This window comes from Chelonia mydas, chromosome 15 (genome assembly GCF_015237465.2).
Source record: "Chelonia mydas isolate rCheMyd1 chromosome 15, rCheMyd1.pri.v2, whole genome shotgun sequence".
NCBI lineage: Eukaryota > Metazoa > Chordata > Testudines > Cheloniidae > Chelonia > Chelonia mydas.
In genome coordinates this window covers 1,286,809-1,313,613 of record NC_057856.1, presented here as the reverse complement: position 1 = coordinate 1,313,613, position 26,805 = coordinate 1,286,809, and the positions used below count along the sequence as shown (strand labels likewise).

Genomic DNA, 26,805 nt, shown 5'->3' with positions numbered 1-26,805 from the left:
CAGGAATCTGCCTCTACTGCAGCCACACGACTGGGGCTTGCACAGGTAGGTAGAGCTGGCACTGTCCCTCAAAGGCCACAGGATGGGGCTCATTCTAATCTCCATTAGCAAAGGCCTTGCACGCTTATCCCCACCAAGGGGCAGGAAAACCCTGCTGCCTTGTGGGAATTATCCTGTATGCAGAGCAGGGGATACACAAGCTAGGGTTCTGAGAGGTTAGTCAATTTCAGCAGAGAGGACACAAGTTCCAGATGGTCAGCTCAACCCACGGGCAGATGGAAAAGACCACAATGGGGGAATACACCAGGTCCAGTAGGCCACACACCCAGACCAGCCATTGCTGAGTCAAGTGACTTTTATTCATTTACAAAAAATATATGAAGTAACACTGAACATTTCCTACAGCAAACAGACCACCTCTCCCCTCCATGAGGCAAAACTCCACACATCTACCCCTCTTTCTTCCATCTCACCCCCCTGCAGCCTTCATCCCCACTGGAGGTTGGGTAAGACTGGCCATCCTCCAGGGGGCGGTGCCTGAAGGGATGGGGGAAGGTCCTGTATTGGAGGCCAGCCAGGGGGGTACTGAAAAACCAATGTCTTCTCTGTCAGGGAACTGGGTGAGAGAAAGAAATAGCAGCATTAGGTCAGATCCAGCCAGGATGAGTCATGGTGGTGCTCCCTCTGCCCACCCCCCACACTCAGTTATCAGCCTAGTTTTTCAATGGCCACCAGTCCTGCCCCCCCCACAAGAAATGAACCTCCAGAAGAGTTAGGGGTCATAGGGCTGTCTGGGAAGCTGGTAGAAATCTGACACTTGGGAGATTTGAGCCACACAGCAGCAGCTGGTGAACAAAATAAGCAGAGGGGCTACAGGTTACCCATACATCCCTCCAACCTTCCCTGATAGGCCTTTCCAAGGGAAACCCTGGGACTCTGATCAGGAGGCAGCATGGGAAGAAGAGAGGGCAGAGGGAAGTGTTCTGCTGGGGAAGGGAGCTGGTGGGGAAATGGGAAGACAGAGGAATGCAAAGCTGGGACATTTTACAGTGAAGAGCAAGGGATGAAAAAGCAGCATTTATCCCTGTATACACTGCTTTACTGCTCTCCTAGTTCCAACCTGTACCCCATCTTTGCCACAATAATCCCGTGCAAAGACCTCTGCGCAAGCAGAGAGGAGCTGCTGAAACGACTGGGTGCTTTGTGACAGGCCCCACTGCTGGGTGGGAGATCCTTTCCTGATCTAGCCACTGGGAAATTCACATTCACACCCCCTCTCCCTGTTGTATATCAGTTAAGGATGCTGCAGACAAGCAAGGATGGGAAAAGTTAAGCTACTTAATATGACCTACTCTTCCACTCACAGCTATACAGCTCATATACAGTCACATGCCCCAGCCTTGACTCTTCCCCCTAGGCATGCCAGCCTCCAGCACTCCAGGGAGCTGGCTTCCCAAAGCTCTGCAGGAAGGGCGGGAGGGTGTCAGGCTGGTCTGTTTGTTACGGTGGGGGTTTGGGGCCAGCACATCCTAGAGAGAGAGAGTCACCACCACTGCAGGTGGCATTTGCTCTGCACTTGCAGCCTGAACGGGTGAAGATCTGCAGTTAACACTAGCAGGCAGCCCCTCTGCCCAAAGCACAGCACTCCCCTCCCAGGCCAGAGCTGAACTCCTCTTGCGCTCTGGAGAGGATAATCAATCATTCTGCACATCAAGGGCCAAAGCCAGCTGAGGTGTCACTCCATTATCTCTGGAACAGGGATGCGCTTGGCCCTTTAAGTCTTCAATTGGCAGGCAACCTGCCCCCTTTCCAGCAATTCCTCAGTGCAGAAGGACAACTCATTTGTTCTCCAGCATGAGTCCTGACAGCTGCTTTCACTGATTCTCAGGGGCTTCTACTTCTGATCCTCATGTATCTCTTTTTAATTGTTATGCCAGGATGAATGTAATCAAGCTCCTTTACATAATAGTGCTTATCCAGAGAATCGCAGTTCCCCTGCCCCCGTCAGAGCCCAGACCATGTGCTGGAATTGACTATTAACGTTTAGTGCATTGCCTTCCATGCGATCTAAGTGGAACAATCATTCAGGGATGGTCTAGATAATACTTAGTCTTGCCCTGAGTGCAGGGGACTGGACTAGATGACCTCTGGGGGTCTCCTCCAGGCCTACAATTCGGGTTAATGTTTACATCCCCTTGGTGGAGCTTATTCTGGAGTTTGGATGACACTGCAGATGCTTTCAGCGTCTGGTGGTAACTTTGCTTTTGCTACATTTAGGCCACACAAAAGCTGTTCTGCTTTAACTAGGCCAGTGTGGCTAATGCCACATGACCCCTAGTGTGGACACAGTTACACCAGTGTAAGAGTGCACACAGTGGTACAGCTATACCCATACAGGAGGGGGAATAAACTATAGCGGTACAGGACCCCTTTATCACAGTGTAACCACATCTACTCTAGAGCTTGTACCCATCTAACCATACTGGTAAAAAAAAGTCGCCGGCCTAACCAAAATGGTTCTATTGGTCCAAGACCTGTGTGGGAGGCAGGCCTTCCGGAAAGGAAGGGTTGCTCAGTGGTTAGGGTGCCAGCCTAAAACTTGGGAAACATGGGTTCAATTCTCTGTATGAACTTGGGCAAGTCACTCAGCCTCTCCGTGCCTCATTTTTCCCATCTGTTCAGTGGTGATATTACAGGGGCATTGGGAAGATAACTACATGCTGATGGGGGCCATATATGTACCTTAGATACAATTATTCATGGATTTCCTTCCACCTCAGTCTCCCTGTCCAAAGGATGGCAGAGAACTGCATGGCTCAGGCAATAAGGATCAGATGGGAGCCTCTTGTATAATCATCACCACTTCAAAGCCAAGCCAGCCAGAAGCAAATGGGTGGCTGTTTGGGGGGATTATGTGAGACAAGCTGGTGGGTCTCCAGTCATTTCCCGCAGGATCAGAGGCCCATGGTGTTACCTCAGCCAAGAGGACACAGAGCAAATGGAGACAGAAGCTCAGCTCCCCTTTCCCACCCCTAGGTCATGGACTGAGGCACATCAGCAGGGGACGCTGGAGCTGCTCAGACCACTCAGGAGCACGCTGCTGCCAAGAGCTTTTCCATCATCCCCCGAGCTGCTCTCCCTGGTAGGTGAGATGGAAACAGCCTGCTGGATCCCCTAGTCCTATCTCTTTGCCAATGCAGACTGCTCCCCAAGGCACTTTCTCTACAGTTTAGTCTCATTTTAAAAAGAGCTGGATGGCCTTTACGGACACCAGCAGCCACACAAATCACTAGCTAAATGAAGCAGGTGCTGGAGAGCACGTGTGTTTCAACTCCACGTACCCACCATTGCACTGTCCGACCCTTTCAGAGAATGGGTCACCTCTCTGTGAGTTTCATAGAGTTTAAGGCCAGAAGGGACCACCAGATCATCAAGTCTGACTTCCTGTGTGGCACAGGCCATTACATCTCCCCCAGATACCCCTACACTGAACCCAATGCCTTCAGTTAAACCAAAGCATTTCAGTCCACAGGCAGAGAACATGAGAGACCAAGGTGCCACCAATGCCCAAGGCCCCAGCAACAGCAGGGAATTGATGAAGTGAGATGTGCCCAGATGATTCCAGCTAGTGCTCCATGCTCCACACTGCAGAGGAAAGAGAAAGACCCTTCCCAGGATAAGACAGGGAAATGGGCTACTTGCCCCTGTTGCCAACGTTCTCGGCCGCCCACACATTAGCTGGGCGTGTCAACGCCCTGTGAAGAATCTGAGAGTGGAAAGTGAAGGCTCCTTCCCAGACAAAACAGAACACAGTTGCTCAGGACAGCAAAATAGCAAGGGCTGCTGAGCATCCTGTGGCTGTTTGTGTGGGTGAGTGTCGCTGGTAGGAACAGACATTTGCCATGTTGGTCTGAAGGTGAAGCTCTTACATGAATGATATTCAGCTCCCGACTGGCAGATGCACCAGCAGCATCTACTGGAGCAAAGAGGAGCTCAACAAACAAAACACCCAGCATCCCATGCCCCCTGCCTGCTTCTAACGACCAGGGAGACAGGGACTAGTTCGTGGCCATTTCACCTGGCACTGCAAAGCTCTGAACAGGACAAACACAAGGGGCGACCGCACTGCATGGGTGCCAAAGTTATTCATTGCAAGCAGGTTCTGCTGAAGGGCTAAGAGCAGCCAAGGGGACAGATGGGATAAAAGGAAAGCAGCATACCTAGAAACCTTCCACAAGGAAGATCATGCCCAGACCAATGCGGAAGGGACAAGAGCAAGCAGAAAAGAACAAAAGAGATCTGGCACCTGACCAAGCAACAGCCAATTAAGCCTGCGGCACAGTCAGGTGAGCAAGAAAACGGGCAATGCCAGGCTGTCAGAATGCCACTGGGAGAGGCTGGTTCCATTCCACTGCTAGCAAACCAGAAGGCAGGGGCTGTGCAGGGAGGACAAGCAGAGGGCAGAGAAGCTGTCCCCAAGCTGGGCTCAGCAGTCTGTCCCCAGAACTCGGGTTGTTAATGACACACAGCACTTCAGTGGCATTTTCCAGCCAGAGATCTCCAAGCTCTTTGCAAAGGGGAGTGAAATATCACTAGCTCACATTAGACATGGAAACTAAGGCAGAGAGAGAGAGAGCAAGGCTGAGATTTTCAAAGCCATGAGTGTGTAAGGGGACTGTTGGCCCCTTACTAAAACTCAGTGGGGTTTTTTGGTTGGCTAGCTCCCGGTACCAAAAGAAAGGGGCAGGGTCTATGGGAAATCAGGATCCTGAGACTGACAGTCCCCAGAAACAATGAGGAGAGGCCAATGCTCCAGGTCAGCCTGATTGACAAGGCGGGCAGGCTAATGGGGGAATCAGGAGGCCAGGAGTCCTGTCCTCTTTGTGAGCTAGAATTGTCTGGAACAGAATGGAGCCCAGCTAAGGAGAGAGCAGGGCCACACCGGCCAGAGCGAACCAGAGAAGCAGCCCAGGGAGCAGAGCCATAGCAGCAAAAGCCACAGAAGCAGCCCAGAGAGCAGATCCATGCTGGGAGCAGAGCTGCAGCAACCAGAGCCAGAGAGTCCGGAGAAGCAGCCCAGGGGGCTGGAGCCAGGTGTGGCGAGCAGCTGGGGAGAGCGAGGGGGACCCTGGACAGTGGGCCCAGCGCAGAGAGACCCCGCCCCAGCGAAGAGGCCCTGCAGGCCAGATCTGGAGGGGGATCATAACCCCAAAGTGGGGGCCAACACTGGGAAGAAGGGTCCTGCCATCTAGAGCCTGAGGGTGTGTGGCCACCACCAGAGCGAGTGTCCGACCCGCAGTATCCCTGCAGCACAGCCAGGGCCTGGGAGGGAGGCCTGGCATATGTGAGTGGCAGACTGAACTTCCCTGACATTCCAGCGACACTGGTTGCGATGTCCTCATGCCACAGGACGGGCTGATCTTTAGCCTTTCCCATTTTTTCCTTATTATTTAAATTGATTGCTGTTTCATAAATTGTATTTGCTTGAACTACACCTCTACCCCGATAGAACACGAATTCGGATATAACGCAGTAAAGCAGCGCTGCGCGCTCCGGCAGATCAGCGCATCTGGCTCCGACACGCTGCTCTGAGCGGCGTGTTAAGGGTGCCGGGCCGGGGCCGAGGGGTTGGAGAAGGGGCAGAGGGTCTCGGGGGGGGGATCTTGGGAGGGGTGGTTGGGGCGGGGGTCTCTGGAGGGGGTAGTCAGGGGACAAGAAGCGGGGGGGTTGGATGGGTCAGGGGTTCTGAGGGGTCAGTCAGGGGGCGGGAAGTGACTATTAATAAACGGAAATGCTCGAGGCCAAAGCAAATTCGATATAACGCAGTTTCACCTATAACGCGGTAAGATTTTTTGGTTCCCGAGGACTGCGTTATATCGGGGTAGAGGTGTACATGTAATGATCAGTGGGTCAGGGAAGTGTCCAGAGTGCAGAGAGGACCCTGGAGTGGGGACACCCTAGCCCATGCCCTAAGTGACCACAAGATTGGGAGTCAAGCGCCCCAGGAATCCTGATCCCAACCTTGTCAGGGTTACGAGGACTCTGCCATACAGGAGAGTGGAAAGGGAGCCCTTGAGGTCAGGCAGACCCCTGGGTAAAGGGAGTGGGAGCGAGGACTCCGATCCTTTTGCTAGCCCATTCCACCAAGGCAGTGTGTACAAGTCAGGAAAGTTCCCCACAACAGCGGGACCCATCCACAGTTTACAAGTGCATACATCCCCGATCTGTGCGTGCCAGTCCAGTTTTGCATAAGCGGGTAGGTACGACATACACCAAGCATATGTGCATAGCTTTGAAACCCAGGCTTTAAGTGACTTGCCCAAATGGTCACAGCAACTCACCAGCGGGGTCTCCTGATTCCCAGCTCCCACCCTCAGTCCACTAGCTTAGACTCTGCTCTGACTAACCTCCACGATCTTTAATATTCAAGGAGGCTGGGGTGAAGGATGGGACCATCTTCTGACTGGGGCGGGGGAACTGCCAGCCTCACATACCTGTTGCTCTGAGCAAAACTCAGCCTCTTTGCTCTCTTCTCCAGCCAGTCCTCGACTGTGCCAGCTGGGACCTCTGCTCCTTCCTCCTTTGATCTCCTTTCCTCTGTTTGGGGGAGAGAAGGTAGAGAGGGCTCTGTCAGCGCCAGCCCGGCAATCCGTTCACTCCATTAAACCCACTGCTCATTATCTGCAACACTTTCCCTGCAGCGGAGTCAACAGTTTCTCCAGTACAATCCGGTCCCTCCTCCCCACTGGCCACCTGCATCTGGATGCTTGGCTTCGCCATGGCCAGGGGCATACCCAGGAGCATCCATTGCAGACACATGCCCAGCCATGGAGACTGACATGCCCAGCTCTTCAGAGAGTGTGACAGCCTCCGCATCTGGGAGGGTGTCAGTGTCCTCTCCTGCAGCACTTAGCCTCTGCTGACCCGCAGCCCTGATAGATTTCCAAGGACCTGTCTAGCCAGTTGGCAAGGAAGTAACCAGACACCTCAGCCCTTGCTAGCTGGCTGCAATGGGAGCATTTGTATCAATTGATGCAGTTAGCAAACTGAGGGGTGTAAAAGGTTCAGAGTTCTTGGGGAATTTGTTGCTCAACACATCACAATCCCAAACACTCGGGGGGGCAGGCCAGAGCCAGAGGGATTGCTGGATCAATGGTCAGTCTAGTCCAGCAGCCGGTCTCTGACCAGGGCCAGCAGCAGATATTTCAAAGCATAGCACAATTTCAAGGGGGGGGGGGAGGGGGGGGTGGAGAAAGATGGCTAACCTTCCTTAACCTCTGCTCAGCCAGCCAAGAGGAGGGGGTGAAAGTGACTGTTACCTTTGCACTCTCTTGATCCCTTGGGCTGCCAAGAGTCTGTTCAGCCCCAGCATAAGAGCAGCCTCAAGATTGCTCTAGTTTACCCCATCTGATAATAGCTCCCTAGGCACTGTTCTGCCAGCTGGAGGTTGCCAGAGTACAATGGCATCCAGTTACACCCTTTCCTGTGGCACGCGCCCTATGCCCAGAGAGCATGTAGTACGGAGCCAGCTAGCATGGCTCTGAGAATGCCCCACACTGGGGGAATCCCCAGTTGCCCCATTAGGGCAGCTTTGTGCCCCCAGAACAGCATGAAGGGGACATGGCATGGGCCAGGATCTAATCCTCCGTGCTGACATTAACAACACAATCACACCCTGACAGCGGGCAAGGCAGAGACAACCTGCTAGATGCTCACAGCTCCGGGAGTCTGCAGCCTAGGTTAAAGTTTCCAGCTGATGGAACTGGGAGTGCAGCTTTAAAACATTCAGGTTTCAGAGTAGCAGCCGTGTTAGTCTGTATCCGCAAAAAGAAAAGGAGGACTTGTGGCACCTTAGAGACTAACCAATTTATCTGAGCATAACCTCTTGTGAGCTACAGCTCACTTCATCGGATGCATCCAGATCCACTGAACGTGTGAATGCAGGCTGAGCTGTAGCTCACGAAAGCTTATGCTCAGATAAATTTGTTCGTCTCTAAGGTGTCACAAGTCCTCCTTTTCTTTTTAAAAGACTCAGAAATTAACAAAAGGAAACAAAAACATCCAGTCCTGTCTCGCCTTTCTGGCAGTGGCCAGTAGTGGTACAGAAGCACCAAGACTAAGCTACAATGGACATAAAGGACAGACAGAAAGACCCTGGGAGCTCTCTAACTTCCTGAGAAAAACAGCCTGTGCCACCCCTTGGCCCCTTCCGCAAGATGCCTGCTCAGCATCAAGACATCCTACGTTATGCTTTTAAGCAAAACATTATACATTTCCAGACAGGGTGTGAAATTAGTATCACTCCAGCAGAGTGAAGAATCGCTCCATCCTAATGGTGGCAAGCAATTATTCATCTGCCTGCTGAAATTTAATGAGGACAACGTGCTACACAGTGAGCAGCTGGAGAGGGATAATTTCCCATACCCGGAACTCGCAGCCTTTGCTAAGGGGGATTGGTTTGATCCCACTGGCTGTGTGTCACTCTAAATGCAGCGATGAGGATCTTTGCTGGAGAGCTTCATTAATGATCTGGAGGATGGCATGGACTGAACCCTCAGCAAGTTTGCAGGTGATACTAAACTGGGAGGAGAGGTAGATACGCTGGAGGGTAAGGATAGGATACAGAGGGACCTAGACAAATTGGAGGATTGGGCCAAAAGAAATTTGATGAGGTTCAACAAGGACAAGTGCAGAGTCCTGCATTTAGGATGGAAGAATCCCATGCATCGCTACAGACTAGGGACCGAATGGCTCGGCAGCACTTGTGCAGAAAAGGACCTAGGGGTTACAGTGGATGAGAAGCTGGATATGAGTCAACAGTGTGGACTGTTGCCAAGAAGGCTAACGGCATTTTGGGCTGTATAAGTAGGGGCATTGCCCGCAGATTGAGGGACATGGCCCGCAGATCGAGGGACATGATCGTTCCCCTCTATTCAACATGGGTGAGGCCTCATCTGGAGTATTGTGTCCAGTTTTGGGCGCCACACTACAAGAAGGATGTGGAAAAATTGGAAAATGTCCAGCAGAGGGCAACAAAAATGATTAGGGGACTGGAATACATGACTTATGAGGAGAGGCTAAGGGAACTGGGATTGTTTAGTCTGCGGAAGAGAAGAATGAGGGGGGATTTGATATCTGCTACCACTGAGAACGGTCTAGATCCATCCTCTTTGGAACCCCCTTTCAGGTAGTTGAAAGCAGCTTCCAAAGAGGATGGATCTAGACTGTTCTCAGTGGTAGCAGATGACAGAACAAGGAGTAATAGTCTCAAGTTGCAGTGGGGGAGGTTCAGGTTGGATATTAGGAAAAACTTTTTCACTAGGAGGGTGGTGAAGCACTGGAATGCGTTACCTAGGGAGGTGGTGGAATCTCCTTCCTTTGAGGTTTTTAAGGTCAAGCTTGACAAAGCCCTGGCTGGGATGATTTAATTGGGGATCAGTCCTGCTTTGAGCAGGGGGTTGGACTAGATGACCTCCTGAGGTCCTTTCCAACCCTGATATTCTATGATTCAATGTTCTTCTGCTGTTCTCCCCGGAGAGTGAGGAAGGATCCCCTGTTTAGAATGGCCACCCAGAATGGTCCCAAACCAAAGGCTTGATCAGAAGGGGTGCACAGGGGAGGTAGGAATGATAGTTCAGTATACAGGGCACTGGACTGGGACTCAGGAGCCCTGCGTTCAGTTCATGGCTCAGCCAACGACGCACCAGACATTTATGGGCTAGTCCTTTGGTCTCAGTTTCCCCATCTGCAGAATGGGTATAACACTTCCTACTTAGATGAATCTACCTGTGATTGTGCAGTGCTTGGATACATGGTAATGAGGGTAACAGAAGTACTTAGACAGGTTTCTCTCCTGCATCTGCCTTGTGCTGGGATTGCCTTTCTACCCCACTTCTTCTATTCAACAATGCTTTTCAGAGCAGCCAGGAGAGTGGCCTCTGTCAAAGCTGCTCTACTATTCAGCCAGCAGGTGGCACTCATGGAATAAACTGCCCCAAAGCATCTCCATGACTTCAGCTCTGCTGAGTCAGAATGGGAGCAGGGAGACTCCGCAGACCCACGAGCAAGAGTCTGTTCTCCGTTACCCCACAATAATCCAGACTAACTCATTGGCTACTCCAGATCTCCACTGGTTTAAGTGAGATGAGACTCTGGCCCCTGGTGTTCACATTAAAACATCCAGCTAGCTACATGTTCAACAGCATGAGTGTCTGCACCAAGGTGCTCTGATTCTCAGGCAGCAGGGATCAGACACATTTAGCTCTGTCCTTCTCTCTGCACACCTGTCAAATCCAAGCCTCTAAACCAACTTTCCTGTGCAGCCTTCCCCTCCCCAATCCCGTGTTGCCTGGGACAATCCTAGGTGCCAGTGCATTTGGGATGCTCCCAAGAATTGAGGTGGATTTGCCAGAATCTACAGTTTAAGCTTGAGAGGCAAGGTTCTGAGCCCATCTGCCTCAGTGATAAAAATGCATGTACCAAGCACACAGCCAAGTGGACAGCGGCAATGACAGCAAGACTGGGGGGTTCGGTTAAGAGCCTAACGACAACCAATTAAAGAGTGGCTGTAGTGAGAAAAGTGCCTCTCTAACGACGCTATGAGGGGATTCCAGATTTAGCTTCTCTCTCCATGTGGCTTCCAGATCAGGTTTGTTCAGTTGGGGAAAGGGGAGGAATAGATCTAGCTATCAGCTTTTGACTCGCACAGTGACAGTGTTGCAAAGCTCATCTGGAATCAGAGAGTCAAGCTGGGTTTTCTCAACGTCTGACATCAGCATCTGTTACAAAGAGAGATAAGCCAGAAAAAATGACATGTTTCAGAGTAACAGCCGTGTTAGTCTGTATTCGCAAAAAGAAAAGGAGGACTTGTGGCACCTTAGAGACTAACAAATTTATTTGAGCTATCGGATGCATTCAGTGGAAAATACAGTGGAGAGACTGTATTTTCCACTGAATGCATCCAATGAAGTGAGCTGTAGCTCACGAAAGCTTATGCTCAAATAGATTTGTTAGGTGCCACAAGTCCTCCTTTTCTTTTTCCATAAAAAATGGTTACTCACCTTTGTAACTGTTATTCTTCGAGATGTGTTGCTCATATCCATTCCAATTAGGTGTGTGCGTGCCGCGTGCAGAGCCGTCGGAGAATTTTTACCCTAGCAACACCCGGTGGGTTGGCTGTGGAGCCCCCTGGAGTGGCACCTTCATGGCACTGGATATATACCCCAGCCGACCCAGCGCCTCCTCAGTTCCTTCTTGCCGGCTACTCCGACAGAGGGGAAGGAGGGCGGGTTTGGAATGGATATGAGCAACACATCTCGAAGAACAACAGTTACAAAGGTGAGTAAAAAGAAAAGGAGTACTTGTGGCACCTTAGAGACTAACCAGTTTATTTGAGCATGAGCTTTCGTGAGCTACAGCTCACTTCATCGGATGCATAGCATATCATGGAAACTGCAGAAGACATTATGTATATAGAGACCATGAAACAAAACTTCCTCCCACCCCATGGTCTCTGTGTGTATATAATGTCTTCTGCAGTTTCCATGATATGCTATGCATCCGATGAAGTGAGCTGTAGCTCACGAAAGCTCATGCTCAAATAAACTGGTTAGTCTCTAAGGTGCCACAAGTACTCCTTTTCTTTTTACGAATACAGACTAACACGGCTGTTACTCTGAAAGGTGAGTAACCGTCTTTTCCTCTTTGAGTGCTTGCTCATATCGATTCCAATTAGGTGACTCCCAAGCCTTACCTAGGCTGTGGGGTCGGAGTGAAGTACCGTGGGTTGCAGGACCGCTCTATGAAATGCCACATTGTCTCTGGCGTGCCAGATGATGGCATAGTGCCAAGCAAAAGTGCACACTGAGGACCAAGCAGCGGCTCTGTAGATCTCCTGGATCGGCACCTGGGCCAGGAAAGCTGCCGACGAGGCCTGGGCCCTTGTGGAGAGAGCAGTGAGGGGTGGGGTTGGAACACCAGCCAGATCAGAGCAACAGCGGATGCAGGACGTGATCCATGAAGAGACCCGCTGGGTCGTCTTCCTGAACGGCTTTGTGCGCTCAATGTAGAAGGCAAGGGCCTTACGGACATCGAGGGATTGTAGCCACTGCTCCTGGCAACTGGTGTGCGGTTTTGGGTACAAAACTGGGAGAAAAATGTCCTGGCTGATATGGAAGGCTGACAGCACCTTGGGAAGAAAAGCTGGGTGAGGCCGAAGCTGCACCTTATCTTTATGGAAGATCGTGTAAGGCGGTTCTGAGGTAAAGACTCTGAGCTCGGAGATGCCGCACCAACGTGATAGCGACACGGAAAGCCATGTTCCAGGAGACATAGAGGAGGGAGCAGGTGGCCAGCAGCTCAGACGGAGGCCCCGTGAGTCTGGAGAGGACCAGGTTAAGGTCTGATGTGAGAACTGGCTGTTGAACCTGGGGATAGAGATGGTCCAGGCCCTGGAGAAACCTACCAACCATGGAATTGGCGAAGACAGATTGGCCATTTGCACCCGGGTGAAAAGCCGAGATGGCTGCAAGGTGAACCCTGACAGACGATGCCACCAGGCCCTGCTGTTTTAGGTCCATGAAATACTCTAAAATGAGAGGCACAGGTGCCTGGGGGTGGGGAGGCGTGTTGCGCTGAGCGCACCAGCATGAAAACCGCTTCCACTCAGCCATATATGTGGCCCGAGTGGAGGCCTTCCTGCTGCCCATCAGTACTTGCTGTACACTCTCCTAACAGAGAAGCTCTGAAGGGTTTAGGCATGCAGCATCCATGCTGTGAGGTGGAGAGATTGCAGGTCAGGATGGCAGAGGCGACCGGGACCTGGAGTAATCAGGCTGGGAAGAGGCGGCAATGGGACTGGAGTGTCCACAGAGAGCTCTAACAGCACAGTGTACCAATGCTGACTGGGCCACGCCGGAGCCACCAGAATCACTCACACCATGTCCCTCTGCACTTTGAGCAGGACCCTGTGCACAAGGGGGAATGGGGGAAAGGCGTAAAATAGTCGACTCGTCCACAGGAGTAGGAAGGCATCTGTGAGAGAGCCCGGGTCGCGGCTTTGGAAGGAGCAGAACACCAGGCATTTCCGATTACTGCGGGAGGGAAACGGGTGGACCTGGGGAAACCCCCACCTTCAGAAGATGGGGTGGAAGACATCTGGTTGAAGTGATCACAGGTAGGAGCAGAAGGACCTGCTCAGGTGGTCTGCCAGCGTGTTCTAGACCCCGGGTAGAAAGGACACCACCAGGTGAATGGAGTGGGCTATGCAGAATTCCCACAGTCAAATGGCCTCCTGACAGAGGGAGAAGGAACGGCTTGTAACAGGTGGAGTCGAAGTCTGGCGTGCCTGGTCACGTATGTGCAGGAAGCCATGTGGCCGAGAAGACTCAGGCAACTTCTTGCCGACGAGGTTGGGAAGCTCTGAAGGCTCCGGACGAGGCCCACTATAGCCTGGAAACAAGCGTCTGGCAGGAGGGCTCACGCCTGCATGGAGTCCAGAACCACCCCGATGAATTCTATTCTCTGGGTCAGTTCCAGGGTCGACTTTGCCACGTTGAGGAGAAGGCCCAACCAAAGAAATGAGCCCATGACCAAGCAGAGATGGGACTGCACCTGTTCTCTGGCGCGTCCCCGGATAAGCCAGTTGTCGAGGTAAAGGTATACCTGCATCCACCATTGACGAAGGAAGGCCACCACGACCGACACACATACATTTGGTGAACACTCAGGGGGCCGTAGAGAGACCAAAGGGGAGGGCCATGAACTGATAGTGTTCGCAGTTGACCGCAAAGCGGAGGAAGTGTCTGTGCGCCGGATGAAATACGAGTCCTTCATGTCGAGGGCGGCGTACCAGTCTCCAGGATCCAGGGAAGGTATAATGGTGCCCTAGGAGACCATGTGGAACTTCAACTTTACCATGAACTTGCTGAGTCCGCGCAGGTCCAGAATGGGCCGAAGCCCCCCATTTGCCTTGGGGATTAGGAAGTATCAGGAGTAAAACCCCCTGCCTCTTAGCTCCCTCGGGACCTCCTCGATCGCCTCCATGGCGAGGAGCATCTGCACCTCCTGAATAAGGAGCTGCTCGTGAGAAGGGTCCCTGAAGAGGGATGGGGAAGGAGGGCTGGGAGGAATAAAACTGGAGAGAATATCCCATTTCCACCATGCGGAGGACCCAGCGGTCCCTGGTTATCTGAAACCAAGCACGGTGGAAATGGGATAAACAATTCAAGAAAAGTGGGGTAGGATCCTGAACGAGGTCCGGTACACCGTCCTCAGGCATCCCTTCAAAAAGCCTGTTTTGAGCCCAAAGAAGGCTTGGACAGGCCCTGGCCTTGCCCAGACGGGGGGGTTGGAGGGCTTCCTCCTGCCATTATGTCCCTGCCTCCTACAGAAGTCCTGCCTTGGCCAAGGAGGATGATTGGAAGGTTGTTGTGGCTGCTGGGGTTTGAAGGGTTTCCTCTGGGTAGCCAATGTGTGCATGCCCAGGGACTTCATTGTCGCCCTTGAATCCTTAAGGCTATAGAGCCTTGAGTCGGTCTTTTCCGAGAACAGGCCCTCTCCAGCAAAGGGGAGGTCCCGCAGTGTTTGCTGAAGCTCCGGTGGCAGGCCGGAGGCTTGCAGCCAGGAGATATGCCTCATCTGGATCCCTGAGGACAAAAAGTACATGCAGCGGAGGCCTGCAGCGAGGTCCATGCCACTGTTTTGCCCTCATCCACCAAAGCCCCAAACTCCTCTCTGGACTCAGGAGATACTAACTCCTTAAACTTCAGCATGGAGTTCCAGGAGTTAAAATTGTAATGACTCAGGAGTGCCTGCTGATTAGCGATTCTGAGCTGAAGTCCCCCCGAAGAATAAACTTTGCGCCCAAACAAATCAGGGCGCTTGGCGTCCTTTGATTTGGGCACTGGGGCCTGCTGGCCATGCTGTTCTTTAAAATGGATGTAAAGGGAATTCTTTACTGGGACAGATACACAGACCCTATGGAACTCTCTAGCTTCCTGACAAACACAGCCTTGTGCTACCTAGTGCCGCCATGCAGGGCCGTCCTAAATCCTGGCCTGGCCTCCGCACTCCTGAAAGGCACTGCTGACTACTCCACATGGCTGATACACTTGGTTAACTGGAGTCTGTTCCCACCTGACCCCTAGCATTAACACCACTTTACCCTGTCTCTGAAACTCTCCCGACATCTGGCTCCATTTTCCAAGCCCAGCTACAGTATCTGACCCCGATGTCCCAAGCCTGTGAATCCTGCTGGCTGACTGCATGCCATGCAGCTGTGCTCTCCAACCAGATCCCACCTCTCTTCCACTGTGCCCTTCATTCACAGCCTTAAAAACCATCTCCAGAGATTCCCTGTCAGCCCTTGTCAGATTAAACCACCCTGGGTCTCTCATCACAGCACAAACCAGCTCACATGGCCAGCCTTTACTCACAAGAGGATTTCCACTGACATGACAAACTGCTCCCAGGAGCAAGGGGAGCATAGCCCTGAAGCCAGGCATTTATACAGCACTCCTCCAAATGCTGCCAAGTCTAGATAAGAGCCCTGCCTGTCTCTAGCCATCTATGCTGCTCGCTCCTTGCAGTGGAATCACTTTAATTCAAGGATTAGGTTTGTAAAGCCAGGGGCAAGGGTTCCAAGGAGTCCCCCTAGCCGGTCAATTCAATTCCCCACTTTCATCCAATCAATAATCAACAACAAATGTACTTGGCACTCAGCCCTGCCAGATCCTGCCCTCCCCGCTGTGGCTCCACTCAGGACAGCTGTTGCCATGGGCAGTGCATGAACCGCTGGCTGGGGGAGGCTAGCCCCCAGCCCCACCCCTTCCACACACCCCTGCTGGAGCCCAGAGCCCCGCTACCCCGCAGCCGCCAGGCCCAGGCTAGCCCCCTCAGCCCTGGAGCGCCGGGAGGGCCACCGCACAGGGGGACTGGAGCTGCCGCCTTCACATGCGGAGCGGGAAGTGGGGGGGAGGGGGGAAGAGGGCCGGGCCTGGGGGCAGAGCTGGGCAGGGCCATGTCTGGCTGTTTGGGGAGGCACAGCCTCCCCCAGCCTATGGCACCCACCACCCATGGCGGTTGCTTTCCCTGCTGCTATAAATAACCTTAAATGGCTGGAGTTTTACAGGTTCTTTCACATGAACTGACTTCCCGACCGCCCAGAGATGCAGGAGCAGAGAGAAAAGGAGGCGAGATGGGCATTGCTTTTTTTAGGGGGTGGGGGGGGTGGGGAGGGGGGTAGCAACCGTGGCTGGCTCTCTCCATCCCCCACATGGCTCCTGTGGAGGGATTTTTACTGACTGCCAATGATTCATAGAGAAGCCTTGGGTATATGCAGCCTGACTCAGCCACAGCCAGGCCTCTCCCTCCCACTCTTTCAAATCTAGAGCAAAGCCCAGGGGTCCCAAGAATCCCCCCCTAATTAGCAGCCCCCCGCTTGCCAACTTGAGGCCGTTCCCTGCTGGACTGTTATCAATGCGATATTCGACCTCTCCTGGAAGCCTGGGCAAGTGATTGGCTTGGAGGAAGTCAACAATGCTTGACCCTCGGGTTCTTAGCCAGGGGAGGTCATGATCCTCAGTAGCGGTTGCAGCCGCCCTCCCTCTCTTCAGGGCTAGATGGGATGGGGATCATCTGGGATCACAGTATGGAAAAGCCATGGCCTCCCCCCAAGACTGGCCAATGGGAGCAGCCCCCCAGCATCTTCTTTCTAGTCCCCTACCCCATCCCAAACTCCACTCCCCCAGAAGCAGAAACCCTAAATCCAGGTCCCTGTGCATGCTCCATAGAGGAGCCAGCTAACCCTAGGCCAATCTTTCCCGGGGTTTGGAGGAGCAGTTTCCCTTTAATTGTGGGGAGGGACCGGGGAGAACCACAAAAGTTTGAGAGTTTGGGGGGATGTGATGCACTGGTGCCCCCTGCTGGTGACAACTCATATAGCTGGCTAACAAAGCCCTCTCCCAGCCAAGCTGCAGAGAACCCACATGGCCCAGAAAGCCACCTTCCCATGCCCATTACTGGGCGATAGCTCTGAACAGTAACACACACAGGTCTCTCCCTGTGCCAGGAAATCAGGGAAAGAATCCATATACGAAGTGGCCCCATCGCCAGTAATGTTACAGGCTCGGATGGTGAGGAGGGGCTGGGGGGGGCCGGCAGCACAGGTCTGCACTGATCATTCCATGCAGCTGCCCAGTCCCACAGGCTGTCATTGCACAATTGCTCCTCTGTGCCCCCTTGTGCCCCAGCAACACTCTAAAGCCAGGGCTCACGGTCCTTCTCACAAATCACTTGGCAGTTTCTTGTTCCATCTTCCCTTCTCCCAATATTCACCTTGTACCTGTGCGTTCAGCTTCTCCAGATCCTCCTCAGTCATGTGAGAGAATCTGCAGTTGAACCCAAAGTCACACTGCCCTGGAACAAGACCCAAATGCAGGCAGTTAGAGCAGGGCTCACTCCAAATAGCATAGGAACAGGCAACGTCTCCCCCATGCATCTGCACAAACAGCCTCCAGCCTTCCCTTTTTTTTACTCCTGGGGGAATTCTGCACCACTGCGCATGCGCAGAATTAACGTCCCCCACTGATTTCTTTGCTTCTCCGCAGAAAATTGACTTTCTGACAGGGAAGCAAAGGGAAGCCACAAGAGTGGTCATGCAACCCGCCCGAGCAGTATGCTTTGGGTGCCCAGCGCAGCCGGCAGAGAGGTAAATCACTGTGGGGCAGGGAGCAGGACTGGGGAAGACCCTGCTGGTGGCTCCTACCCTGCACCAGGGTCAGCTGCTTGTCTGGCTGGCCTGGGGAGGATGGGACCTCCTCTTCCCCTACACAGCATCCCAGGTCCGAGTCAGACCCATCCCCAGATTTCTCTCCAGGCTGCAGGAAGGTCTGCAAACTCCCCCCCACCCTGGGCCCATTGCTCCTCAGCTGCAGGGGAAGGGATCACTGTACGGGGAGCTGCTCCTCCAGCTGCCAAACCCTCATGCATCCAGACCCCCTCATACTCAGACCTTTCTGCCGAGCCTCACTCCCATCCAGAACCCCCCTGCCGAGCCCCACTCCCTCTGCACTTGGACCATCCCAACGAGTCACCCGGATCTCCACCCCACTTATCCCCAACCAGCTGCACCTGGATCCCCAACCTCACTGAGCCCCACACCCCTAGCATCTGGACCCCCCACCACACCCAGATGGCACTGCTGAGCTCTAGCCCCTCCCCCACCCCTGCTAAGCTCCAACCACCTTCACCTGGACCCCCTTGCAGAGTCCCATTACTGTTACACCCAGAACCCCCCAACAAACCCCTGAGCATCCAGATCCCCTCTGCACCTGGATCCCGCACTGAGCTGTCCACATCCAGATTGCCCTACACAGAGCCCTCTCAACCCACACCTAGATCCCCCCACACTAATCCCCTCCACACTTGAATCCTGGCCTTGCTGAGCCTGCCTGCCTACACCTGGTGCACCTGGCACAGAGGAGCAGGGCCCTGGGATGTTTCTGGGGCCGGCCTGGTCCTTTCACTGGGTTAGGGTTAGGTGTAGCCTCATGGCTGAGTCTGCATCCTGGTGGGAGCTGCAGAGTGATCTCCTACCTCGGTGCAGCCAGTGGCTTGTGCTCCCCAATGCCATGCTGGAGCCTCCACACTTATTTGACAAATAAAATTTGGAGAATTTTAAAATACTGTGCATAGAATTTTTAATTTTTTGCCACAGAATGCCGTCAGGAGTAAAACTTTTTACATGCGTGTGCACATGGGGGTCCACACAGGCACACCCCGCTGCTCCACGCCATACTCTGTTAGGCACAACTTCCCGGCCAACCTAGAGCAGCACTGACCTGGCTAGCAGAGAGATTTTTTGAGCTAGCACACCCTAGTTATCACTGTATGGAAAGACACCATGCAAAAACCTAACCTGTTTGCAGAAACTTCCTGCAGGGCTTCTTGCTCTGCTCCTCCAGCAAGACAGCAGCAGCATCTGGGGAAGGAAAGGAATGAGAGAGATGGGAATGAGTAGAGCCATCTCACCCGAAAACCATGCACATCAACCACCTGGTGAAAGGTCATCTTGCATAAGGACCTGCAGCCCACCAGAATCACACGCACATCAGCTGCCCGGCGAGCAGCCCTTTCACATGAGCGCCGTGAGCAACAGCCATGGAAAGCTCATTATAAGACAACTGATGACTAATACGTTCCTTGTCTGCAGGCTCCTCCCTTGCATCTCACTGGCTTTGGAAGATCTTGTTTTCTTTCTGCTACACGCTTCCTCCCCAGATACACAGCAGAAAATCAAGCATGAGGCCAGAGCAAAGATAGTCTGTAAAGCTCATGGGACAGAGACAGACTCTGGTTCAAACTGGTGGTAATGGGGGATGCGCAGCAGTTCTGGAAGCTGGGCCCCCAGCACTTCATGCTGGACATCCAGGGCACACCACGGGAAAAGTGGCCCTTAATGACTATTGAGGTTGTGCCCTGGAAACCCCTAGCAGTGAATGAGCCTGGAGAGCCAAGCTGAGCCCTGGTCGAGGCAACTCCCTCAGATTTCAATGTAAACTGTAGCTACTATTGCCCGGGCTATATTCAGTCTGGAGATAGGAGTCCTTGATAGCCAAAAGGAAGGTGACCCCTGTAAATCAGGATTGGGGTGGGTCACTGGGACAGCAGCAGGAGATAGGCCTGGCAACGAACACAGCGGTAAGGCTATTTGGTAGCTTGCCCTGGCAGGACCCCGGTGGACCTTCCAAGCTCAGCAATAGTCATCTAAACTTCCACAACCCAAACCGAACTAGGCAAACTTCCTGCCCAGCCCAAGCCCATCAGCGCCATGCTGTGCCTGACCCAGCAACAAGGGTGATTTATCCGACTGAGGCAGTCTCTAACTCCTGGCCCATGGGAGCCCCAGCAAAGGCCGTGTGATTTCCCCAAGGCACAAGGGCATCTCTGGGGCTGCAGCTGCATCTTCCACCACAACTACATACCCGCGTCTGCCTCTTCTGTCCAAACCCTCAGTTTCACCCTCCCGCATGGCCGCGGAACCCCCATACACACAAATCAGCACCTTTTCTCCCCATCACACATCCCTGCCACCCCCAGCTCCCAATTCAGTTCACAGTAGCCCTCTGGGGTTTCACAAACCACCTAACTCCAGCACTCTCTCTCTACACCCCTCATCCAGCACATGCCTCCTCTCTCAGCCTCACCACTGTTGGTGCAAGAGCCCTCCCCTTTGCACTTCTACTATCTGGAGAAGACTTCCTGGTTCTTTCCATCTCATTTCAAATCTCACTGGACACCCAGGATTCTTCCCAGTGTGATACTGCTGCCTCAGAAATAATTTGCCAGTCATACCACCAAGTCTGGGAGGCGTCCTGTGACACACTGAATGATGCTGGACACAGATTACTGATGCTGATCCAGCCCTATTTACTGACCACCTCCCATGACCACCCTCCTGGGAGAAGGTTCGACTCGGCTGGCAGGACCCACCTCGGAACAGGTCATACCAGGCCTTCTTGGCCCTCAGGTGCTGTACCCCGTTCAGGTGCTTCTTCCTGTTGTGCAGATTGTCTTGAAAGGATCGGTCGCAGTAGTCACAGAAATACCTCTTCCCCATTTATCCTCCACTGGGCGGAGCAGGGTCAGTGCTGCCTGGAAAACAGCATCAGGCAGATGTCAGTGCTGTGCAGTGTTCATTTCCTTACAGCTACTGCTCCCAAAGGGCAAGGATGTGTACCCGCTGGAGGCGTACACTTGAGAGGGACAGAGAGGAAGGGGTGAGACAGGCTAATTTAAACTAATGCATGCAAGACATGGCAGCTCTGAGTCTAGTGGCCTAGTGGATAATGCTCAGCACTGCTGCATGGGAGGCTTCCTTCCATGGTCTCTTACTCCCTAAGCAGTGGGAGGCTGGCTAAACACACCTCCTTCCCAGGGCTGTAACCAGGGCAGGGTGAGCGGGGCAACCGCCAAGGTGCAAATCTGCAGGGGCAGAAAAATAATGAAAAAAAAAGAGCAGGGCAAGCAAACATGCTTGCTCACACTGGGCACTGAACTGCCTCCTCACAGCACTGCTCCTACCCTTAGGATTCTCTGCTGTGAGGAGTCCAGATCGTCCAAGTAGCAATGCCAGAGAACCTCCACAAGCTGCCCAGCAGCCCCTGTGTGGTGAAGCGGTTACCCCTGGGGAGCTGGAATGATCCCAGGAATTAGCCCGTGCTGGCACTGCCTAGTCCAGTGCTGATCTAGCTAGAGTTTAATGCTGCCTTACAACATGCAGGATTAGTCTCTCCCCATTCTTTTCTCCTCCTTCCAGACCAAATTTATCCCCCCAAATGATTTCATTCCTAGACCTTCAAGTTGAAGCAAGACGGATTCTCCCTTCCACTGCACCTCCTGTGCAGTTGTCCTGGAAGCAAATAAGGATCATATAAAACCCCTAGCCTGCTGGGAGAGAATTTCCCTGGCACAGACACTGCACTGAACTACCACATATAACGTGACGCTGCCCAGCCCCTCTCCCTCACATGCCTTGGCACGGGGAAAAGGCTGGTGGAGGGCAGGGGCATGTCAAATGAGTCTCCGTAGCACTGAACACTATAGGGATGTTATGCTATGGTCCATTGGCAAGATCTAAAAATTATAACAGGAATTGACTGCTCTAATTTATGCTGGGGCCACATCAGCCCCCAGAGCAGGCCAAAATTCCGATGGTGCAAAGATGGCTTACACCACCTGTACCCCGTCTCCCGCTGCACTGTGCCTGCTGGAAGCGCAGTACAGGATCTCAACGAGTAGCAGCTGTACACTGCCTCTCTTGGAACACGATGGACACCTTACAAATGCCTAAAATGGACAGCTCGGTAGATAGACTCTGAAAATGCCTACACAGCTTCAGAAACGTTGGCAACCAAGTCTCTGAAAAGCGAGGCACAGAAATTAGCACAAGAAATAAAGACTTAAAAACCAAAGATGGCCAGGACCAGAGCCCCCAGAAGGTTTTCCAGAGTCAGCAGGAACAATGCCATCAACAGGTGATCCCTTTGAGGGAAGGCTGGGCATTGGCGCTAGAACAGATCCTGCCAAGCCTTCATGTCAGCCAGCCACAGGAGCACCTCAAGGGCAAAACAAATCACTGCTACAAAGTCAATCTATCGGCCTCTCAGAGCCTGAGAAAGGAACCCTGTCTGTTTCATTCACTCCCAGTGAAAGATTCTTCAATGCCTGTGCCAGCCACTGCACAGATACAAGGGACTGGAGGAATCACACTCTAATAAACCCCCACCTCGAGGCAAGAGGATCAGATGCACTGAATATAAATGCCTCTTTATGCATCACTCTTTGTTCTCTAGGTACATGATGGATGGTAAAATACAAGGATAAGAATAAGCCAGATGGGGTTGTCTGTGTCTCTCTCTCAGGTTCTGATTACCCTACTGGGAAACCAACCAGAATGATGGCTAAGTCTAGCCCTTGCTAGTAAAGTGCTACCATGGCTTGGATGGCCATGAGGTGCAACCCTGGTGAGCTCTTAAGCTCTGCAGGGGTGAAGCCTGAAGCTCTGCTCTGCAGTCCTGGAAGACACAACCCATCTTCAGTTAATCCCCGTTTACCTACCATTTGTCACCCTCTTCTACCTAACGCAATACAAACTTTTGTAGCCAACTGTGGAATCTGGCACTAGGCATATCTCAGCAGCCAGACAGCTTTTGGGATCTGTAGGGGAAAGTTCTTTCAGCTTTCCACCACATAAAGGGTCACTCAAGGATTTTATTGTTGTTTTTAAGTTTCTGTGTTCAGAGCCCTCGGACATCTGATTCCAGGAGATATGCCAGCAGCTGACATTCACCCAAACTCTAGATTCCACCCCCTGCTTCTGAACTCTATTTTTACTCCAATTTGCTCAAAACCAGATCTCAGATCAGGGAAAATGAGCTTGATTTCTGCAATGGATCCACACACAAAATATCCATGGAGTTCAGTGCAAATTTTATGTCCAGAAAACATTAAAGCATCTGACCCTGGGAAAATTAATTTAAATCTTTACTTTTCTTTATTTGCATTTTTCATCATTCTGGCCCCATAACTGCAGAAACTAATTCCCAAAATAAACAGCAGCAGCAAAGAGTGAGAACTTTTATAAATTTCAGCAAATGCTACTTTCTACAAACCTTACATCCCTTGCGGTACTGGCTCCTGAATTCTTGTATCAAGTCAAACTATGGGGAAAAAATGTAATAAAGACCTATTAGAGGGTTACCGGATACTCGATAATAATGGGGGAGAGGGGACACGACAAAATGTTTTTTACAAGGAGCAAGATCAATAAATATTTTCATCTTCTTCATAAAATTTCAATTACAACAGTTATTTGTTTGGATTTTAACAATCCTCTGTAGTGCTGCAATCCAGACTCTTCAGCACAGGCCTAGTGCCTGGGAATCAAAGTGAAAATGACTAGAACTAAAAGTGATATTGACTAAGCTATTTCCACTCTCCCTACTGAATGAAGCATAAATACAAAATAAACAGCATTACTGGTTAAAAGTACAAATAGAAAGAATTCTCTCAGTTTTAATAATCTTGGTTGTTATTAATAATTGTAATAATTAATATTAATTCTGCTTAATATTTTTTAACCTGGCTTTTCTCCTTTAATGTAATATTTGCAATTGGATCCATGCAAAGTGGACCCCTAGATCTCTGTGGAGCCACCACACCAACATCAAGGAGCCTATACGGGTGCAGAGGTCCATCTGCCTTAACCCCATTTTAAAATAATATTGTTCTAGTTTAAAATCTTTTCAGAGCAACTTTTTCAAAAAGCAACAGCACAATCCAATGAGTGCAGCGATTGGCATACCCACATGTGCTGGGTGGTTGAAAAGATCCAAGGTACATTGCATAATCTCACACCCTTCCTCTCTAAGGGGAGTTTCACTGATTTCATTTACAGGTGCATGCAATCCAAGGAGGGGGAAGGAGATGCAGAAGAGAACATGTGTCTGATTTGTTTTTATCTGGGTGTAACGGATTTTTTTGTGCTGGACTCTGAAAATTGCTTCTGGGCCTCTCTCTCAATTTCCTGCTTCCTCATAATCAGGCTCAGGGCCATTTCAGCCACCTTGGGTAGGGTATCTAGGCAGACATGAAGTCAATTAAAGCCAAGTATCAAGCCTATGAGACCCAGCTGCCAATTTAAATATGTTCAGATCTCTATAGTAACAAGTGAAACCAGTGGAGTCTGCCAGCATCTCTCCACGCTGAAAAGAGGACAGATTCTGATCTCACTTACACCAGTGCAAATCCAGAATAACTCCACCAATTTCAATGGATTTAGTCAGGAGTCACACCAGCATAACTGTGATCAAAATCCAGCCAAGTGAGAATAGCTTATAGGTTTATTAGGAAAATTGCCTTAACAGAAGTGATGCTCAGCAGGTACCACTGAAAAATCGTGGCCAAGTTTTCAAAGCCATCGAATAGACAGGTACACCTAATTCCCATGATAATTAATGGGAACTGGGTGTCCAAACCTCTTGGGCAACGTTCCAGCTTTTCTCCGTGTCTCTGACACGGACAGAGGCCTTGGTCCACACAAGAAACCTCCACTGATCTCAGCAGAAACTATGCACAAGATCAAGGAAAGCAAATGGCTCTGCAGCCAGGACTCCATTTCTAGGTTGCTGACACGACTGAAACACAGAAAAAATGTCAGTTTTTAAGATTCATTTTAAAATTCAATTTAAATACTCATTAAATAGAAACCCTGGGAGAGAGGGGGAGGTTTTAAAGGGAATTTTCCCCTCTTCCTTTGAGTTTGCTTGAACGTAGCCCCAGATACCCCTCCCCCACCCACTTCTAAACCCAGATTTACCTCTGTCCTGCTGAGGTTTGAATTGATGGGGGTAATGTGTAACTGCTCCCCTTTTTAAAATGAACCATTCTGATATAAATAAGCAGAGGGCAAATGGGAACTGGAACTCCTCCAATAAAATGTATTCTAAGCAACTTCACCCTCCTCGTGCAATCACTGAAGTAAATGGCAGAACTTCCAATGATTTAAAGTAGACGCAGCACCAGGCCGCAAAATTAACGTTTTTCCTGGGCCTTCTACCAGAAGTCTCTGCTCTCGAACGATAACAACTCTTACTTTCACGTGTGATCGATAAAAAACAGCTGCATAAGTGTGCACACACACACCCACAATATATGAAATCTAACACGCCTCCCCTGTGGTCCCTTCTAACCCTAGGCGTCTATTTCCAGAAGCCAATGTTCTTTCCTCACAGATTTCTCTCAGCTCTGCTCATCACCCATCGCAATCCAGTGTCATGATCTGTGGTGCTGTTTCATGTAGAATTCAAGACTCTTTCTGTCGGTATGACGATCACCAAGAATGCCTGTTGTGTTGTGTAAAACACAATATGCAGATGGTCTATATAAACTTGTGCTGAAAATGTCAGTATTACTGATCTCGGGTGCAATCTGGGCTGCCCAATTCAAGACAGCTTGGCCCTGTCAGAGATGCTGTACATACTTACAGCTTCCATCGACATCCAGTTGCAGTTGTGGGCACCCAACACTTCCAAAATAGCCTCAAGCCCCCACTGTCGCAAGCCGAGCCCTACACACTGAAGCCGCTAAACCCAGAGGCCGTTCTTTGTTTGGCTGCAGGTTTCATTACTCCTCCCCATGTAAGAGGTACTTTAGGTCCTGCTAACATTATAAAGACCTGTTTTGTGTTAAACGTATTCAAATCCCCAGCATGTCCACCTTCCCTCTGTGCGGTCGCTGGGCCTGACCCACCGCTACTCACACAGCCCTTCACGCCAGCCCGGCACGGGGCCGCGAGAGCCCCAGCCGGATGCGCGCCGTCGTGCGCTGGCCTTGACAGTGCATCGGGCCCGCCCGCCGGGGGAGGGGGCCCGCCTGGGGGCACAGAGCTCGAGGGGGGCCCACCTGGGGGGGGCGGCCTGCTGCGGGGGGCCACCTGGGGGTGCAGAGCTCGAGGGGGCCCACCTGGGGGGGCGGCCTGCTGGGGGGGGCCACCTGGGGGTGCAGAGCTCGAGGGGGGCCCACCTGGGGGGGGCAGCCTGCTGGGGGGGGGCCACCTGGGGGCGCAGAGCTCGAGGGGGCCCACCGGGGGGGGGCAGCCTGCTGGGGGGGGCCACCTGGGGGCGCAGAGCTCGAGGGGGCGGTAAGGGTGCATTGGGCCCGCTCGCCTGCTGGGGGGGGGCACATGGGGGGGCCCAGAGCTCGAGGGGGCGGCAGCCTGCTGGGGAGGGCAGAGCTCATGGGGGGGCCCACCTGGGGGGGCACCTGGGGGCGCAGAGCTCAAGGGGGGCCCACCTGGGGGGGGGCGGCCCGCTGGGGGGGCACCTGGGGGCGCAGAGCTCGAGGGGGCGGCCGGCTGGGGGGGGCAGAGCTCGAGGGGGGTCCCACCTGGGGGGGCACCTGGGGGGGCGCAGAGCTCGAGGGGGCGGCGGCCCACTGGGGAGGGCAGAGCTCGAGGGGGGTCCCACCTGGGGGCGCAGAGCTCGAGGGGGGTCCCACTGGGGGGGGGCAGAGCTCGAGGGGGGCCCACCTGGGGGGGCAGAGCTCGAGGGGGCGTGGAGGGGACAGGCCTCCAGCCAGGCCGCCCTGCGATGGGCCCGGAGCCGACGCGCTCCCCGAGGCCTGCTGCCCTGACCCGCCCCCCGGCCGCTCACCCGCACACGGACCCAGCCCGAGCTCCGGCGCCGCCCTGAGCGCGCACCCGCGCGGCCTGCTGGGGCTCGTCGTTTTTTACCGCCACCAGCGCGC

General features: G+C 52.5%; 1 protein-coding gene across 7 annotated transcripts; it reads right to left on the bottom strand.

The window, feature by feature from the left end:
- Positions 1 to 337: 337 nt before the first annotated feature.
- Positions 338 to 26,805, bottom strand: ZMAT5 (zinc finger matrin-type 5). 7 transcript variants are annotated; one of them, XM_037878487.2, is made up of 8 exons: positions 26,588 to 26,725; positions 25,545 to 25,716; positions 23,172 to 23,219; positions 20,491 to 20,652; positions 18,917 to 18,979; positions 17,335 to 17,415; positions 6,495 to 6,597; positions 338 to 616 (listed from the first exon to the last, which is right to left on the bottom strand). In XM_037878487.2, exons 4-8 carry the CDS (start codon positions 20,615 to 20,617, stop codon positions 487 to 489), a joined length of 504 nt encoding a protein of 167 aa, XP_037734415.1. In that variant the 5' UTR covers positions 20,618 to 20,652; positions 23,172 to 23,219; positions 25,545 to 25,716; positions 26,588 to 26,725; the 3' UTR covers positions 338 to 486. The 7 variants fall into 7 exon arrangements, 6 of the variants coding, with proteins under 6 accessions (XP_037734415.1, XP_037734416.1, XP_037734417.1 ...); XR_006286075.1 differs by lacking the exon at positions 26,588 to 26,725 and adding an exon at positions 1,365 to 1,529 and having other exon boundaries at positions 552 to 616; positions 25,545 to 25,926; XM_037878488.2 differs by lacking the exon at positions 25,545 to 25,716 and having other exon boundaries at positions 26,712 to 26,805.

Coding starts and splice junctions, on each gene's coding strand:
- ZMAT5 (XM_037878488.2), bottom strand. CDS start 20,617: ATGGGGAAGAGGTATTTCTGTGACTACTGCGACCGATCCTTTCAAGAC. Junction 6,598..17,334: donor GCTGAACGCACAGGTACAAG/GTGAATATTGGG, acceptor TCCCCCAAACAG/AGGAAAGGAGATCAAAGGAG. Junction 617..6,494: donor AGTTTTGCTCAGAGCAACAG/GTATGTGAGGCT, acceptor TCTCTCACCCAG/TTCCCTGACAGAGAAGACAT.